At 37.4% G+C, this 16,315-nt stretch overlaps 1 protein-coding gene across 3 annotated transcripts in view; it reads right to left on the bottom strand.

Moving 5' to 3' along the window:
• Positions 1–9,372: 9,372 nt before the first annotated feature.
• FAT4 (FAT atypical cadherin 4) overlaps positions 9,373–16,315 on the bottom strand; it is a 158,038-nt gene continuing 151,095 nt past the window's right edge. For 2 of the 3 annotated variants that reach the window (XM_046656225.1, XM_046656227.1), the window contains 2 exons: positions 14,718–14,979; positions 9,373–12,402 (listed from right to left, as the gene is read on the bottom strand). In XM_046656225.1, coding sequence (XP_046512181.1) covers positions 10,538–12,402; positions 14,718–14,979 — 2,127 coding nt within the window. In that variant the 3' untranslated portion in view covers positions 9,373–10,537. Of the gene's footprint in view, positions 12,403–14,717; positions 14,980–16,315 lie in introns of those variants that run through there. The other variant, XM_046656226.1, reaches the window with a different exon arrangement.

Raw genomic sequence — 16,315 nt, 5'->3', positions numbered from 1 at the left:
CTCCAGATGGGGTTAATAAGTCTATTTAGAGAGAAGTATTAACTCAACCAGCTATTAACTGTGACTTTTGAGCAGGTTTCCTTAAGTCCATGTTTTCTTCTCAGTAAAATATGATAATCATTTTTGTCTGATCAACTCCACAGGTGTGAGATAATGTTCAAATTAGATAACTCATTTGAAAACTCTTGGAAAGCTGAAAAGACATATCCAATTATTCGATAGTGGGAGAAAAAGAAGGAGCTTTGAAATCCAGTTCAAACCCAGTTCAAATCCTAGCTCTGACCCATACCAACTTTGTGGTGATTAGGAGTTACTTAATCTCTTTGATCCTCAGTATTTATAACTAAAATTGGGGAGAATAATATCTACTTTAAAGGGTTACATCTTAATGCCAAATATTGCTTTGTTTTTTACTTTTTGACAGAATATCTCTTATCTATAAATCAGGTTGTCCCTGGACTTGGACATTGTTTCACACTGTTCTCATATGCTCCATCATGACCAGCACAAGCCAACGTGCAGTAAATGCAAAACAAAATTCAAAAAAGAAGCCCAAGCCCAAGCTGGTCGAATAGTGATCATTATTCTCCAAACATTTAGTCAGCACCTACCCTGATTCTAAAAGAACCAAATTCATTGGAGTCTTCAAATAAAAATGAAGGGGAAATTCCTTTGTAGTCCATAGCGATGTAGTTATGTAGCACAGCTATAGGGAGTGAACATTTGTTTACTATGACATGATTTCATTGCATTTGAATTGCGTAGAGAATGGATGACAGCAAAGCCTGGACAGCTGTCATAAAACGGGATGAAGTGGGCTGGCTGCCAGCAGTGAGGGCAAGCGTCAACATTGGTTTAGCTGTGGATTGCAGAGAAATACAAAGAGCTGACAAGCCAGCCAGGGTTGAAGCAGGAAGGCATTAGTTCACCACTTTAAACCAAGGAATCAGTAATGATGCTGAATGCAAAAGGCAGAGTCACAAATGCTGATGATAATGACAGTAATATGACAGGCTTGAAGAGTAATGGCTTACAATTGCATATCAAAGAAACAGCTGAAGGTAAATTGCGTGAGAAAGTTATTTGTTTATTTTTTTAACTACCACATTGGTATAGCCATTGCAATTACTGAGAAGAGATTTGTTTCAATTATTGAAAAAACATACTACAAAAGCAAATTAACAATTAAGTATAATTTCATGGGTATATTCTAATTTCATGCATCTTAGATATGTTGTAATAGAAATCAAATGTTGGATTATTAATCCTTATTTAGACTGTGCGGTTTGATAGTGCTGTAGCTTACACAAATTATGTGCTTGATGAATATTCAGTGACTGTGTGAAAGAAAGATGCTTGCAATAAGGGTTCCTAGTGCTCATTCTTCAAAAAGATATACATAGAGTACTCTGATTCATGAATCGCCTGCTCGTTGCTTTTGTTGTGAGCCTAATGCCATCATCCTGTTATCAAAATCTTATCTGTATGTTCTAAGATTAAAAAAAAAGTTACTTTGAGCAACTAAAGATACAATTGACCTTGGAATGGTCTGTTTTGTGAAGAACATTGAAGATAGTTTAGAGTAAGATCCAAATATGTCACCACAGGCCCTGTGCGATTGCAATGCTGCTTCTCTGCTGTCCTCAATTCTCTCTCCACGGGGCCCTTTTCAGCTCTTGGAACACAGCGACTCTTCCACTGTGATGGCTCAGCTCATTCTCCTCCCTCTATGTGAGACGCTCTTGCCCAGCTCATCACCTGACAGACTGCTTTTCCTCCAAGTCACAGCTTCAAAAGCCCGCCTGCAGAGAGGCCTTCCCTAACCATCCCTATCATTACCTTCCTGATCCCCTCACATCCTTTCTGAACTGAGAGAACACTCAGTTACTAACTGCAAATTCATTCTCTTTAAATCCTTGTTTTGAGAAGATAAGAATATTTCCTCAACCTCAATAGTATCAAATTGTCAAAAATACTCAAGAGGCTTCAATTAAAAAAAAAGTCACAATTCGCCTTAAGGTGTGTGTGCATAAGTGCCTGCATCAAAGAGCTGCAGTCACAGGATATCACGTGTAAACTGTCAGATTTACTACTGTCTTTCATTTTCTATATTAACTAATCTTGTCTATATATTGATATTTTAAAAATAATTTTAATGTTAGGGAAATATTAATGAGATCACCTTACCTTAATGAAACCTGAAATTAGTATTTTCATACTTGTCTCTGAAATTGCTCCAAAATTCTCAATAACCCCCAAAGTTAAAAGAGTTTACTAGGATACATCATGAGAGCTAATATTTTAAGCACTTCAAAAGTTTTTTCAGTGTTCAATGTTATATGCAAAATGTTTTCTTACTTCCGATTTCCCTGGGACACCCCATTCATTATTCTGTGTGTTGTCTTTGTTAGAGAGTGTTATTAATAAAACTATCACAGTATTTTAATTTGTTATTGGTCTTTGCTACTTGTTAAACAAAATATAACTAAGGTTGGTAGAGCCATAAAATAAAACTAAGTTCTCTAGTACTATTAAAAAGGTAGCAATGAGTTGGTTTTCTAAATTTATTTATAGTAGAATTCAGTATATATAGACACATTTCACTTATTTTGTGACATTAATGATCATGATAGATATGATGAGAATATTAGATTCTATTTTGCAATTAACTCATGATGATTACTGAGTCTATAAAAATATTTTTGCTAGTTATTTAATACAGCAACTTTTAGGAGATAAAGGAGTAATTTGCTTAAATGAAAGTCTTAATATGTAATATGAAATTGTATTGAATACTCCAGAGGAAACTTACAAAAAAACCAAGACACAGAGAGGTATTTTATTCAGTTTCACCAGAATAACTAGAAAAATGTATGGTTGGAGAAACAAAAATGTCACTAAAAAACATGAACCATTTAGTGACTCTTTTTTCCTTCAGTTTTGAATGTCTCCTTTCCACAGAATATAGCCACAAACAGATCCAATAACAATTTGAATTGGAAGGCAAATGGAACTTTAAGATAGCTAGACAACTTGTCATAGGTAATTATTCAGTAATTTTACCCAAGTTATATTTCAGCCTTATTTACCACCAACTCAGCAAAACATAGTGAAACTGGATAACCTCCCATACTTTTTACTGAGGATGACACCAAATTCTGTGAAAAAGTATAATCCTGAAACCAAGTGGACCAGCTCCGAAATAGGTAGCATATCTTAGGACAAAGTGGGTAATGGTAAGTTCAGCATAACAGCTTTCAAATACCAGGAATTTTAACTACGTCTTACATAACTAGACAACATAGCTAGCAAATCTCCTAGATGTTCTTTAAAACTCACTAAACCCATTATTTTCTTGCTTTTGAAAAGGCAATTACCAAACTTCAGGAAGTTATTGATTATATTGACTGTCCAGGAGACGGCATGTGCAACACACATTAAGTGTGAATAGAAATTTCTTTGGAAATATTGAAATAATTCTCTGAAAACAAGATATGCAAAATTTGAAGTATTTTAGAAAAGGAAGAGTCTAGTCACCCAAAATTGCAAGCTCCTTGAAAGCAAGAGTCATCTCTATTTACTGGCTCTCCCCAGTGGTTGGCACATAGTACTGAACAAATTAAAAAACAAATGGTTCCCCAAGCCTCACTCACCGGCTAATGTATACGGCATAGGTATGTTTTTAATTTGATGCGGCACAAATGTCTATTTAAACGTGGCCATTAAATGCAGAGTGGCTAGGAATTGTGCTTTAATTTGGATAGAAAGCATCTATAAATTATAGATAATTGACTTTATCAAGTCACTTTAACAACTGCTGGGCATTTCTTGACCTCATTCTGTTCTTGATCTGAAGCTGCATAAATTAAGACAATTTCAAATGCAAATATACTTTTTTCTATGTTATAATGCTGACAGCCCAAACCATCCTCTTTCAGGAAGCACTAGTCTATGCTCACTGTCCATAAAACTTAGAAGAAAAAAATAATTTCGTTTTGATTCACTCTCCAGACCCACATATCAGTGCATGCAGCCACGTGCTGTCATAAGCTTTTTGCATGAGTTAGAAGCAATATTTTTAAGACATGAATGGTTTCCTGCTAAATAGTAGATGATTGTCAACTCAAGTTTCTTGAGGACAGTTCTGCCAAAGCAAAAGAGGGCAGCGTTCCTTTCATTTTCTATTTATTCAAAGCCGTTTTTCAAATTTATCAGTTTCCTATAAAGAGTTCACTTCACCGTCTGATTTTCTGAATAGCATTGTCCCAGATTCAATACATGATATCTTTCTCTTCCCTCAGACTAGTAGCTGGAAAAGAATTAACATATTTTTGGAGTAGGTTATGCTGCACTTATTGTCTTAATCACACTGTTTTTCTGAAGAGACATTTCCCTAGAATGTTTCACTTTGCAACTTCAAAGTTAAGTATCAGTAACTCTGTTTTCAGCAGCACTCTGTCCTAAGATTGTGCGAACAGAGTAGGAAAAGGATGACTTGAGTAAGCAGACTGCTCTGGCAAAACGGAATCTTATTTTGATCAACATCTGTGCCATGCACAATATGGTTTTCATTTGAAACCGGGAACTCAGTGGCATTGCCAAAGAATTTTGTACATTGCTGGTTATTTTATTCGGGTTAGAATGGTACACAGATTAAGATCCCAACTTTTTGCCAGAATACCAGGATGACTGCACTTTGTGCTTTGCAACCTAATTTGGGGATTTGGCAAATTGATTCATAAACTAATAAAATTAGAAGTATCCAAATGCGTCACCTGAAAATTATCTGCCTTTATGCAGGGTTTTTTGGGAACATTCTGTGGGTCTTTCCTTTTTAATTATATATCTTCAGACACGCAGACTCTCTCACAAATGTTTTTAGTATATCTCGCTTGAATATATCACACGTTATATGAGGATTTGATGAGTCTGTCATTCATTTAGCATATTCCTCTCATAAGTGCAGAGTCCTTAGGTTACCCATATGATGTCAATGACACATTTGTGAGAATTGCATACATGAATTCTAACATCATTATGGGTCTGACATATGCACATTTTACAGTGCATAAAAAGACCTCTTCCAAGAGTTTTTATGGTAAATACCAAAAATATATCTTCATATCTAAACCCTAATTCACTACAATCAACTCGGATCCTTACTGAAATTCTAACATGCTTTACAAAAGGTTTATTAGTGATGTATAAGCGGAGGTTAACTATGCTCATTACAAACAAAACTCATTAAAAGATAATTAGGGGCCGGCCCCATGGTTGAGTGGTTCAGTTCACGGGATCCGCTTCGGCGGCCCAGGGTTTTGCTGGTTCGGATCCTGGGCACAGACATGGCAGCACTCATCAGGCCACATTGAGGCGGCATCCCACATGGCACAACTAGAAAGACCCACGACTAGAATATACAACTATGTACGGGGGATTCGGGGGGAAAAAGCAGAAAAAAAAAAAAAAAGATTGGCAATAGTTGTTAGCTCAGGTGCCAATCTTTGAAAAAAAAAAAGATATTGGGACAAGCCTTGGTCGCCTTGAATTCAGGCATAGGTTTATCACTGTATTTTAGAGAGACCTCATTTTCTTTCACTCCCTCCCACCACTATAAGTCTATCTCATTCCATTTGAAAAACTTTCCTTGCAATTGATCCATTTAATAAAAAATGGAAATCAACGTTTAAAATGAAAATTTCTTTAACCTTCTTATCAGTAGATATCATATACTTTGGATGCATAAATGCCTCAGCAATAAGGAAATAGATTGCCTTTCTATCACATATCTTAATATGCTTCCTATTAATATGCCTACAAGTTTGGACTGGTCATAGAGGATAACATGAATCAGTCAATGTTAAGACAGACATTCATCTCAATTATACGTGTCTCTCCTTTTGTCTTCAGGATCTTAGATATCGGAATGGGTGCATATCCGCATTCTCAAGCTTTGCCTTGTTTTTTGAGATGCTCTTATTTTGCAAGATGATATACATAAATGAAGATTTGCTTCAGCAATAATTCTGTTTCTGAGCTTGTTGTAAAATTGTCATTCTTACTCTTTATCTTCACCTCCATTCCTCTCTGAGGTTTTCATGCTGCAGTCCTTGCTGGTGTGTTAATGATGATCTGGCCTCGTTGACTCTCTTGCTGTTCCTCTAACACGGAATGTTCTCCCACTCCAAGCTTACGCATACCACCGCCTCTGCTTGCAGCATCATCACCCACGTGCTCCCGTGGCTCACTCTCCTGCCTCATTCAGCTCTCTGCTCAAATGTCACCTCCTCAGAAAGGTCTTCCCTGACCAACCTATCTAAAATAGCATATGCACTCCCAAATCAACATCTGGCCCTTAAACTTATCCTGTTTTGGTTGGCTTGTTAGCTCTTGTCCCCACTAAACCTTATACTACATAGTCATTACTGTACTTATTTATTCGTTGCCTATCTCTTCCACTAGAATCTAAGTTCCATCGAGAAAGCTGCTTTGTCTGTTTTCTCCACTATTTTATCCCATGAACTAGAGGAGTGCCTGGCATGTAAAGGGTACTAATTATGGTTTGAGATTAAATGGATTTATCCAGGACACTGAACTTTTTACTTCCGTTTATTTTTCTGTTGAGGAAGAGTATTGTACTTCGTGGTCTTTAGTCCAGAATATATTTATTTGCAATGATTATCATAGGTGCATAGGTTATGTTAGGATTGAATCATTGATATTTATTTGTATGCATCAAAATTGCATGCACCAAAATTTATTAGAACTAGTACCTTTCCCCTCGTTAATAATAAGTGAAAATATTGAATTCATGTATGACACGGGCCTATAACTCTTGGACTGATAAACTATTAAAACTACTGCCTGGCTCAGTAGTAACCACGTAAATTATGAATGATGTGGCATTTCACTCTAAATATCTTTAAGGAATATATACTAGATTAATCATAGACTTTAATATTTTATTTCACAATGAAAGCTGTAATAAATGTATGCTAAAATACATTTCATTTCTAGGCTTCTTTTTCCTAAGGGAAAGTAAATTCACTCATCTTGAAATCTTACTCCTTTTATAATGGAATCTATGACATAAAATGTGAAAAGAAAAAGTGCATTGCTCAATTACTGATTCAAAATTTTCAAGTTATTTTCACTTTTCACAGATTCATTTTACCATCATGTTGAATTCAAGTAAATAAAAATGCATTTTCATGAAAATAGTGATTTGTTCTTAGACAGAATGTCTAGAGGTAATAAAGCCACATGGTGATATATTTTATTTTCCCTTATAAATAAAATATTTGTCAAGCATATCACTTTCAATAGTTTAAGCCAGTTGCAGTTCTCGTCAACCTTGGTGTTGGTAAAGACTATGAGAACAACACGTAAGTGAGAAGTTGGTCTCTAGGCCCTTCTGATGCTCCATTTTCTCCAAATGATTTTAATTTATCTGAGCAAGCTATCAACAATATCAGCTAATTTAGTACATTCCTGAAACAACCTTGCAAGCAACAGCAATGTGCTCCTTGAGAACTGAGCGGTCAGAGTCCTGTGCCAAGATGCTACTCTAGGTCTACAGATCTTGTGGCTGAGTGAATACATGCTTCTTTCCTGACAACATACCCACTAAAGTATTTTCAGTGTGCACGTGAAGGAAAGTAATGTTTTCTCAACAACACAGATGTAGGAAGAGCCCTAAAGAGTGACAGTATTCCGGGCAATCCAATGAATCCTTACAGGGACTGGATTAAAATTCTGAGGTTACAATTTTATGTGCCAACATGCAGGTCGCTACTAACCATTTATTTGTGGGAATTTTTACCTTGTCAACTTGCCTATAATCCCTCCCTTGACCATAGTATATGCTGTCACTTCACTACATCAGTAAGTTAACTATTAATCTCCATTTTAAGTAAGACTTTCATTCCTTAAATTTCTGATTTGTTTTGCTATAACTATTGTTCTTGCTTTAATGAAAAAGATTTCCAAGAAGAACCAAAGACCAGAAATTTTCCTATAAAAATCCTATCTTATTCCTAAACTGGGATTGATTAATCAAGAGCATAGTAATTCTCTATCTTACAAAGAATTCTTAGAGAATTAGAATACAGAATCTCGGCATCAGGTTCTTTCCCCTTAACCCTTAGCTGTAATCATGGTTATCAATTTACTTGTAGCTCTGTTCTCAATTATAGGGTTTATATGCTTGAGGACATTGAGATGCTTCAGAGTTTCTATAGAAAAAAATGTACTCTGTTTTGAGTTATGAAAAGTAATCAATATGTTGTCATATTTGGTGCATGAATTCATAATACTAAAATTCATAGGGAAATACTAAAACATGTTGGCTCATCACAAGTGACATAAACAAAAGAAAATAAGATTAGTATCTTACACTCAGTCTCTAAACCCCATTATAGGAATATTATAATTTAGATTAAACCCACATTTTATTTCCTATTCTGAAACAAAAAATAATAGTCTCAACATTACTAAATGACAAAATTCTGGCATATATCTCAATATGTTGGTATTAATTTAAAAATATTTTATTTACTATAATCTTTTACTTACTAAAAACTTTTCGATATGGTTAAAATCCCTATTGAATACGGTATGGTCCACGTTAGAGGATAAGATCTTCATCAAATACTAGGTATCGGGCAGATATTTCATTATAAAAAGTTCTGAGGTTGTGAGGTAATTTGCAGAAGTCCTGCTGTTTCAGATGTAACTATTTATACACAAGTGGATCTTGTTCTGGGCTAGTCTCCTCTCCTGAACTGTTTCTCTCTTGGGTAACCACTTGAAAATAGACGTTTGTTTTGGCTGAGATAGCATATCAAATTTGTTTAGAATTTGTGCAACAGAGTGATCAACAAATTAAAGACAGGTATGTTTGGCTGAAATTTCACTGTCATCCTTCCTACCCACCAGCGGACGTAGGAGATTTGGGGCTGGGTCTTTGGAGAAAATAAGACCCAGACATTTTCCAATAATTAGCTTTAATTCATTGCTGTTCCTATAACTTTAAGCCCGGTCCAAAGCTCGCCTTCAGTGGGCATACTCTCCTGGGAACTTCCAAACATTTATGCTTTAACAAGGTTCATAACAAAGCCGGTCGCCTGAGACCCAACCTAGCCTGGATTTGTTATGCTCCGGGGAAGTCCAAGAACTCTGACAGGTAGGAATGCACTAAAACGACCTTAAAATATCTGTTCTGGCAATTATCCATACTCATATTCTTTAAAAGAAAATGATGTTGCCCAAGTCCAACTTGCCATACCCTATTGACAACTAGAAACTATTCTCAAATGGGCATGAAAAATGTATAGAAAGGTGAAAAATTAATATCCCACTGTAAATACAAAGTATTTTAAATAAATATTTTAATTCTATTGTTGGCATTTACAAGTAGAAAGCATACAGTATGTTACAAATATCAAAATGTGAAAAATATGAATGTTACATAAGTAACAAATGTAAAAAAAGTATTTTCTTACCTTCCCTGAAAGCAAGAAAATGATTCAGCATAGGAAAATATCAGTATCAAAAACACAGCTTAGGTGTAAAAAAAAGTTTTTACACAGTATTAAAAAAATGATCTACAAAATGACAGAAAGTAAGAAGTGTTGAAATTTGACTTTATATAAATTATAAAACTGGGTACTTGGAATAAACGTTAAGTGGTTGAAAAATAAGTCCAATCATAGGCTTTCTTTAGGTTGATTCTTTAAAATTTCAAAAGCATAGAACATTTTTCAATAAATAACTTTTAAAAGTGTCTCTGAGAAGCGCTGCTGAGAACATCATTCCACAGTAAGAAAGTGGCAGTGTTCTGGGGACAACATGCAATCATTTTGTTCCTGATGGAAGCCTGGTGAAAGTCAGAAGACTGCAATTGTTTACAAAAAAGATTCAGAAGTTTAAACACAATTTTGTAAGAAAGTTCTAAAGTGCTGAACAAAAATGACTTAATTTTAGTACCCACTGTCACGGAAAACTTATTCAAATATTCAGACATTTCTGAGAAACATCAAATACGGAATCTAGAATTCTGAAAAGTGTTAATACTTAGTCTTTCATTCAAGGATAAGAGGGCTCTTTCTACACTTTACAAGGATTGGTTAAACCTCAAGGATCTTGCAATGCAAAACATAACAATAATAATACAATGGAAACAATACACATACCCCACTGTGAAAGCACAAGTTCATTTCTGCAATGGCAACGGTACTAATTTTGAAAGTCACAAATCAAACATTGGTAAATAAGAAAAATCTCTCCAAACCCTGCATGCCACATAACTAGTTACAAAATACAACGCATGCAGGAAAATAAATTCAACCAAGCATATTTAAATTAAAGAGTTGTTTTGAGTCTGTTTCAGCAGCATTGTGGTTATTATTTTTAAAGTTTGCCTCCAACACCAGTCCATACTGGCCTGTTTTGCAAATGTGACCCACCCTTGTCGGCAACCTTACAACGGTTTGAGTGTTTCTTGTTTTTATATTTTTATAATGCCAGTATACAAAGTTCACACATACTGTTCTGCTTCCCCATCTTTGGGGACTGGCTTAGCTGTCCCACCTTTGCCTTCTTCATTTGCTGCTGCTTTTTCTGGGAGAGATGCCAAATCTTTAAAAACATCTACATAATGGCCAAAGCCAGGGCCCCAGTTCAAAAGGTTGTCCCAGTTGAAATTCCCTGCTTGCTGCCCAAGCTTCAAGGGCAGTGTGTTGTCAGCAACCCCCGGTGCTGCTGCCTGTGTGCCCACAGGTCCTCCCTCAGCCCTGCGGCCATGGTATCTTCTAGGTTTCAGCCTAGCTCCATAATTATCTTCATCATCTGCATCAGATTCATTGACTTGAGATAATTTGGGCATCCTGGAAGTATATACCATTGGCTTTTCCCTGTCATATTCCATTTCTGAGCAAGTAAAAGACTCATGCGAGTCACTATCAGAAGAAGATTCTGGAGCTGGAATGCCATCCGCTGGGTTCCTTGTTCTGGACAGTGGCCTTCTGCAGTCCTCTTCTGAAGAAGACCTTCCATGATCTGCACTGCAGATACTTGGGTTTCTAGGGCGAGGGGTGTTCAGCCTCTCCACCTCTTCAATTGAGAGTCCTACTGGAGGAGAAGATTCCAGAGGAATTTGCCCAATTGGCTGCTTTAGGCGACTCCCCGGTCTAGAACCATGTGATGCCATGGCCTGGGGACTCTTGCTTCTCCTTCCCAGCCTCGTGGCATAATTGAAAATGCCAGGTTGGCAGGCATCACCATGCATTTCCAAAGTATTTCCATCCCTTATAGGCAGATGCAATTCCCTGGCCGGGCTGTTCCTATAGAAAGTAGAGGACTTGGAGAAAGGGGCTGGACTGTGTCTTGACAGAGGGTTGGGAGTTGGGCAAGCCGAGTGGCTTAGGGAGCTGGTTCTTAAACCTTGACTGTACGAAGGCTGGTAAGTCAAACTGCTTGCTCCTAAGGGCATGGGGGATTGCCTTGCAAAGCCTAGAGGACTATGCCTCTGGATAGAAAATTTAGGTGTGTGGCTGCGGAACTGCTTGTAGTGTTGGATGATGTCTGCATCTGAAGGGGCGATGCTACTGGCGTTGTCAATGTCATAGTGCTCTATCTCTTGCTCTGGTGAAGCCAAAGGGGCGCTGGGGATGGTTTCTGAGTTGTGGGGAATATCAGTCTCATCGTAGATGAGGTAGGGGTTTTCCCTTTCGATGATATCTGGCTTAGGGTTCCCTTCAGGCTGCTTCCTCACAGTCATGTCATCCCCGTAGGGAGGAATATTGTCTGGATCATCAAAAGCAACGTTCTCGCTTCCCTTTTTCTTCTTCTCCTTCGGTTTCTTCTCTTCTTTGGGATTTTTGGCTTTCTTCCCCCTGCACTGGTTACACAGAATCAGGCTCAGGACCAAGAGGGCCAGGACTGTCGCACAGCTGCCCACAATGGCAGGCACAGCCCACAGAGGCAAGGAGATCTCTTCAGGGCCTTGACTCAGAACACAGACATGCCCTCCAGGACTTCCAGCTTTGCACACCCTCCCCTGAGGACAGAGGACACCAAGACAGGCCACTACGGTCTCACAGGTCCTCCCCGTGTGCGACTCTGGGCAGCTACAGGTGAAGCCAGAGTGCAGGCCTGGCTCACAGCTGCCACCATTCTGGCAGGGGTGGGAGGCACAGTCTCCAGGAGGAACACACTTGTAGGCATACCACTGATTAATGCACAGTAAATCACCCCAGCAGGGGTTGCTGGCACAAATGTTCGGGCCACGACAGCCAATCTTCACCGAGGGATCTGTCTTAGAGATGGAGGCCAAGCTATGCTTCCCGCTGAAAGGAAGACTTTCTCCACCGTACAGCATAGAGGCAATGCAGCCATCAAAACCTGCAGGGGGAAGACAGAGCAGTAAGGCGTTTTAGAGAAAACCAGCAGCTCAAAACCCTGCACTAATGCAATCTGGTAAAGAGAAGCTCCATGATCACATCATGAGAGTTTAAAAACCACAGTCTCAGAACCCTCTTCCAGTTCAATGGCAGTAAATCTGTGCATCTTACAACCTAACTTAGGACGATGTGTAAGATTTCCACAACAAACATGTGGAGTGGATTGCTCAGATCCCGCTCTGAAGATTTATGAATGACTCAAACAGGCTGGATTTTCTCTTTATCCCTCTTGTCATTTATTTAATTATGTATTGGTTCTATTTTTATAGTCTAATACCAAGAATTGCATATATAGAAGTAAAATATATTGTAAACATACTTTTCAAGAACAAAAATAGGCCAATAGCCTCAACCATTAGACCATATATTCTCAGTGGAAGTGTTATTGCTCCCGAGAAGTTGAACATAGGTTTTTGAGGACCGAAAGAAAAATCTTAGCTGTTACAATGGTTGTGGGTCTCCAAGGGGCAGACACAGAGTAAAACAGAGGCATTGGCATTTCATGAAGTGGGAATGGCACGGATTAGGAAAAAAGATCTAAAATGGCTCCTTAGAGGGCCAAGATTAAAAAAAATAAATTGAGAAACACTGTTAGACAAATATTTGTGTTCTAACATTGCTAATGCTTCCGTTGCAGAGCTCAAGAATATATTCTGACGCTAACAACAGAGCATGATTTACTTTCGCTTGTTTTCTTACAATATCCAAACGAATGATCATCTGCATTCTAAAGTAAGGTAAATACATGAAATGACTTATGACTTGGGCTTTAACTTTTATGCCTTAACTCAAGTCTCTCTTATGTATTTTTCGATTTTCCTTTTATTCGGTGCATCATTCTACCTAGCGGTATCTCCTTCCTTGATGCACTCTCTTCCATGAGCTTCTGTGTCATCTGCTGCTCTTGTCCCTCCTCTCTTGGTTTTCTTTCTGTGACTTAGCCTCTCTTCCGTCTCCTTCTCCTCTAAGCAACCATTGACTCCTGGAGTAACTCAAGGTAAAGCCTTAGGCTTTTTTTCACTCTATACCCTTATGTTGGGTTATCTCATCCATGCCCAGGGCTTCAATGACCTGCTTGACATTGATAACTCCTAAATACATATTTCCAGCTGAAGTCCACACCTGAGTTGTAAGGTGTCTTTCTCAAAGATTCTCCAAACTCAAAATGTCCCCAACCAAAGTCTTGATGTTTCCCACAGATATCTTTCTTTCTGCAGGGTTCTGCAGTGTTCTCTCAGTGACATTACCTTTCTTCTAGTTGAGAAATCAGAAACCTTCCCGAATTTTACCAAAATCATCAGCAGTTGGTTGATTGTAATTCCTATAATACTTCTTCCTTATCCCCTTCTTTCTAACTCCTCTGCCACCACGCTAGTCAAAGCTCACACAACACCTTGTCTGGATCATTGCAATATCTTCCCAGCTAATCTATGCATGTCCACTCTTGTCCTCCAGCGCATTTGCCATGCTGTAGCCTGATGATCTTTAATATCACTATATATTGAACCTTGAAAGTCCTGCAATTAATTTTATTTGTAATTTCCCATTGTTCTGAGAATAAGACCAAAACTGCAACATGGTCTAGAAGGCCTTGTTTCATTCTCCAACTTCATCTTTTACCTGTGACATCAGCCCCCAGTGTACTGGGTTCTGTGATCTTAATCTACATTTTTTCTTTTTTTTTAGTTTCCATCAATATAAATTAATCTCTCATATGCTCGCATCCTTATCTTCGTAGTTCAGATTTAAGGACAAATGTCAATTTCCCAGGCGGAAGTTTTTCTTTCTCTCTTTTTTTTCCCAATCTCTTAGAATTCTGCATTCTTCCTTCACATCATTTATCATAGTTTAAAAAAATATATTTCCTTGTGTAATGATTTAATTGATGTTTGTCTCCCTTACTGGGCCATATGTTCTATGAAGAGAGTGGCTATTTATTTAGTCCAGCACTGTATTCCCAGGGCCAAGTACAAGGCTCAGTAAATATCTGTTGTTGAATGAACAAATGAATGAGTAAATGAATGAATGTACACATAAATGCTTGGTGGGCAAGAAAAAGATCAAAGTACCACGGGCTGAAGTATGAACTTGGTAGAATGATGGCTAAAGGAAGTGATGGCCAATAATTTATAATAAACTTTCTGAACATGTCATGATAGTCTTAGAATATCCATAATAGATATTATCAGATATCCAACTACTTTTAGAGGAACATGTTACTTTTCCTTTTTGACTTGATTCAACACAAGCATTTACCTGTTTGAGTATCTCGATGGGCTTGATTGGGTGGAATTCCTCCAAGAGATATAGTGAGCACATCGAGGCCACCAAAATCCTGAGTAGGGTGAATGATATCTCTGTTATATATTCTGTCAATGGACAATACTGTGACTGTTCCATTTTTTCCAATTAGAAAAGTGTGCCAGTGGCCATCTGCAACGTAAACTTCAGGAATATTTCTCTCTACTTTCCCAGCAACTCCTGCATCCGATATAAAATGCACTTTGCCATTCTTAATCTGTAAGACATATTAAAAATAATGTACAATTAAACTATGATATGCTTGAATAAAAATAAAATAAAAATGGAATGTAACCTTAACACATTGATCAATTTAAAGAAGACAGAATGGTTGAGGGGTCTGTCTATATCGGAGTATATTTACTCATATTGTCTCTACAATTTTAGGCTAAATATACCTTCACATTTAATAGTTTCAAGATATTCTTACATTTATACCTAATTTTTCAAGATGCCCAGAATTATTTTGCAGAATACAATTGAGATAATAGAGTGAATACAGATTTTAAGGTAAGTAAATTACACCTTTTTGTGATTACTTACTTTTTTTTTTGTTTTAAAGATTGGCACCTGAGCTAACAACTGTTGCCAATCTTTATTTTTTTTCTGCTTTATCTCGCCAAATCCCCCTGGTACATAGTTGTATATCTTAGTCGCAGGTCCTTCTAGTTGTGGCATTGATTACTTACATTTTAACGGGAATTGGGAGTGTAAAAATTCCATCAGTTTAGTATATGACTCATAGTGATCAAAAAATGTTAAAACTACTTAGAAAAATCAATGCTTAGCTAAAAACGAAGCATAGTCGGAAAAGCAAAGACAAAAATAAATTGCTTTACCTGTCATCTATTACACACTGGAATTTTAGAAAAAAATCATGCCTATTGTTTATATCATTTATTAAGATGAAAGCTATGATGAATAAAGGGTGAGTTCTTAATAATGAGGTGTCTGGGCAAGTCTTCCCTTTGACTGTCTGTTACAATTTATCTAAGGGATATTTGGTTTCTCGTACTTTGCCCAATAGAACATTGGGATGCTCCTACTCTGGTTTCCAGCTACCAAGTTTCCAGTCTTCTGAGTAGACACTTTAGAAAATGAAATAATTTATGAGGCAGGATGAACATTTGGTTCAGAGAGCGTAATCCCACCACTACTGCCAGACAGAGCTGGTGCCTCAGCCAGGGATGAAGTGGCACTGCATCTCAAATGACGAGAATGAAAGGATGGATCAGTTTATTTTGTCACTCAGATCAAATGCTATTTCTACTTGCAACAAACACATCTGGTAGAACTAAAAATCAGTTATTTTTACTTTGTGGAAAATATGCCTAACACATTTACATACGTCATTCATATTGTAATATTTTATTAAAGCAGTCTCTCCAGGTAATATATTTTAGTACTAAACGCAGATAGAAAAAAAGTGAAAGTTGTGGTTAAATGACAATAACATTTCATAAAATGGGCAATGTCTCATGAAACACACAGTAAAAACAGCAACTCCTCTTTGGTTATAGCCAGAGGTCTTTTTGGAAAAAAAGCCTTGGGAA

Source organism: Equus quagga, chromosome 3 (assembly GCF_021613505.1).
Source record: "Equus quagga isolate Etosha38 chromosome 3, UCLA_HA_Equagga_1.0, whole genome shotgun sequence".
Classification (NCBI taxonomy): Eukaryota; Metazoa; Chordata; class Mammalia; order Perissodactyla; family Equidae; genus Equus; species Equus quagga.
This window is presented reverse-complemented; position numbering and strand designations above follow the sequence as displayed.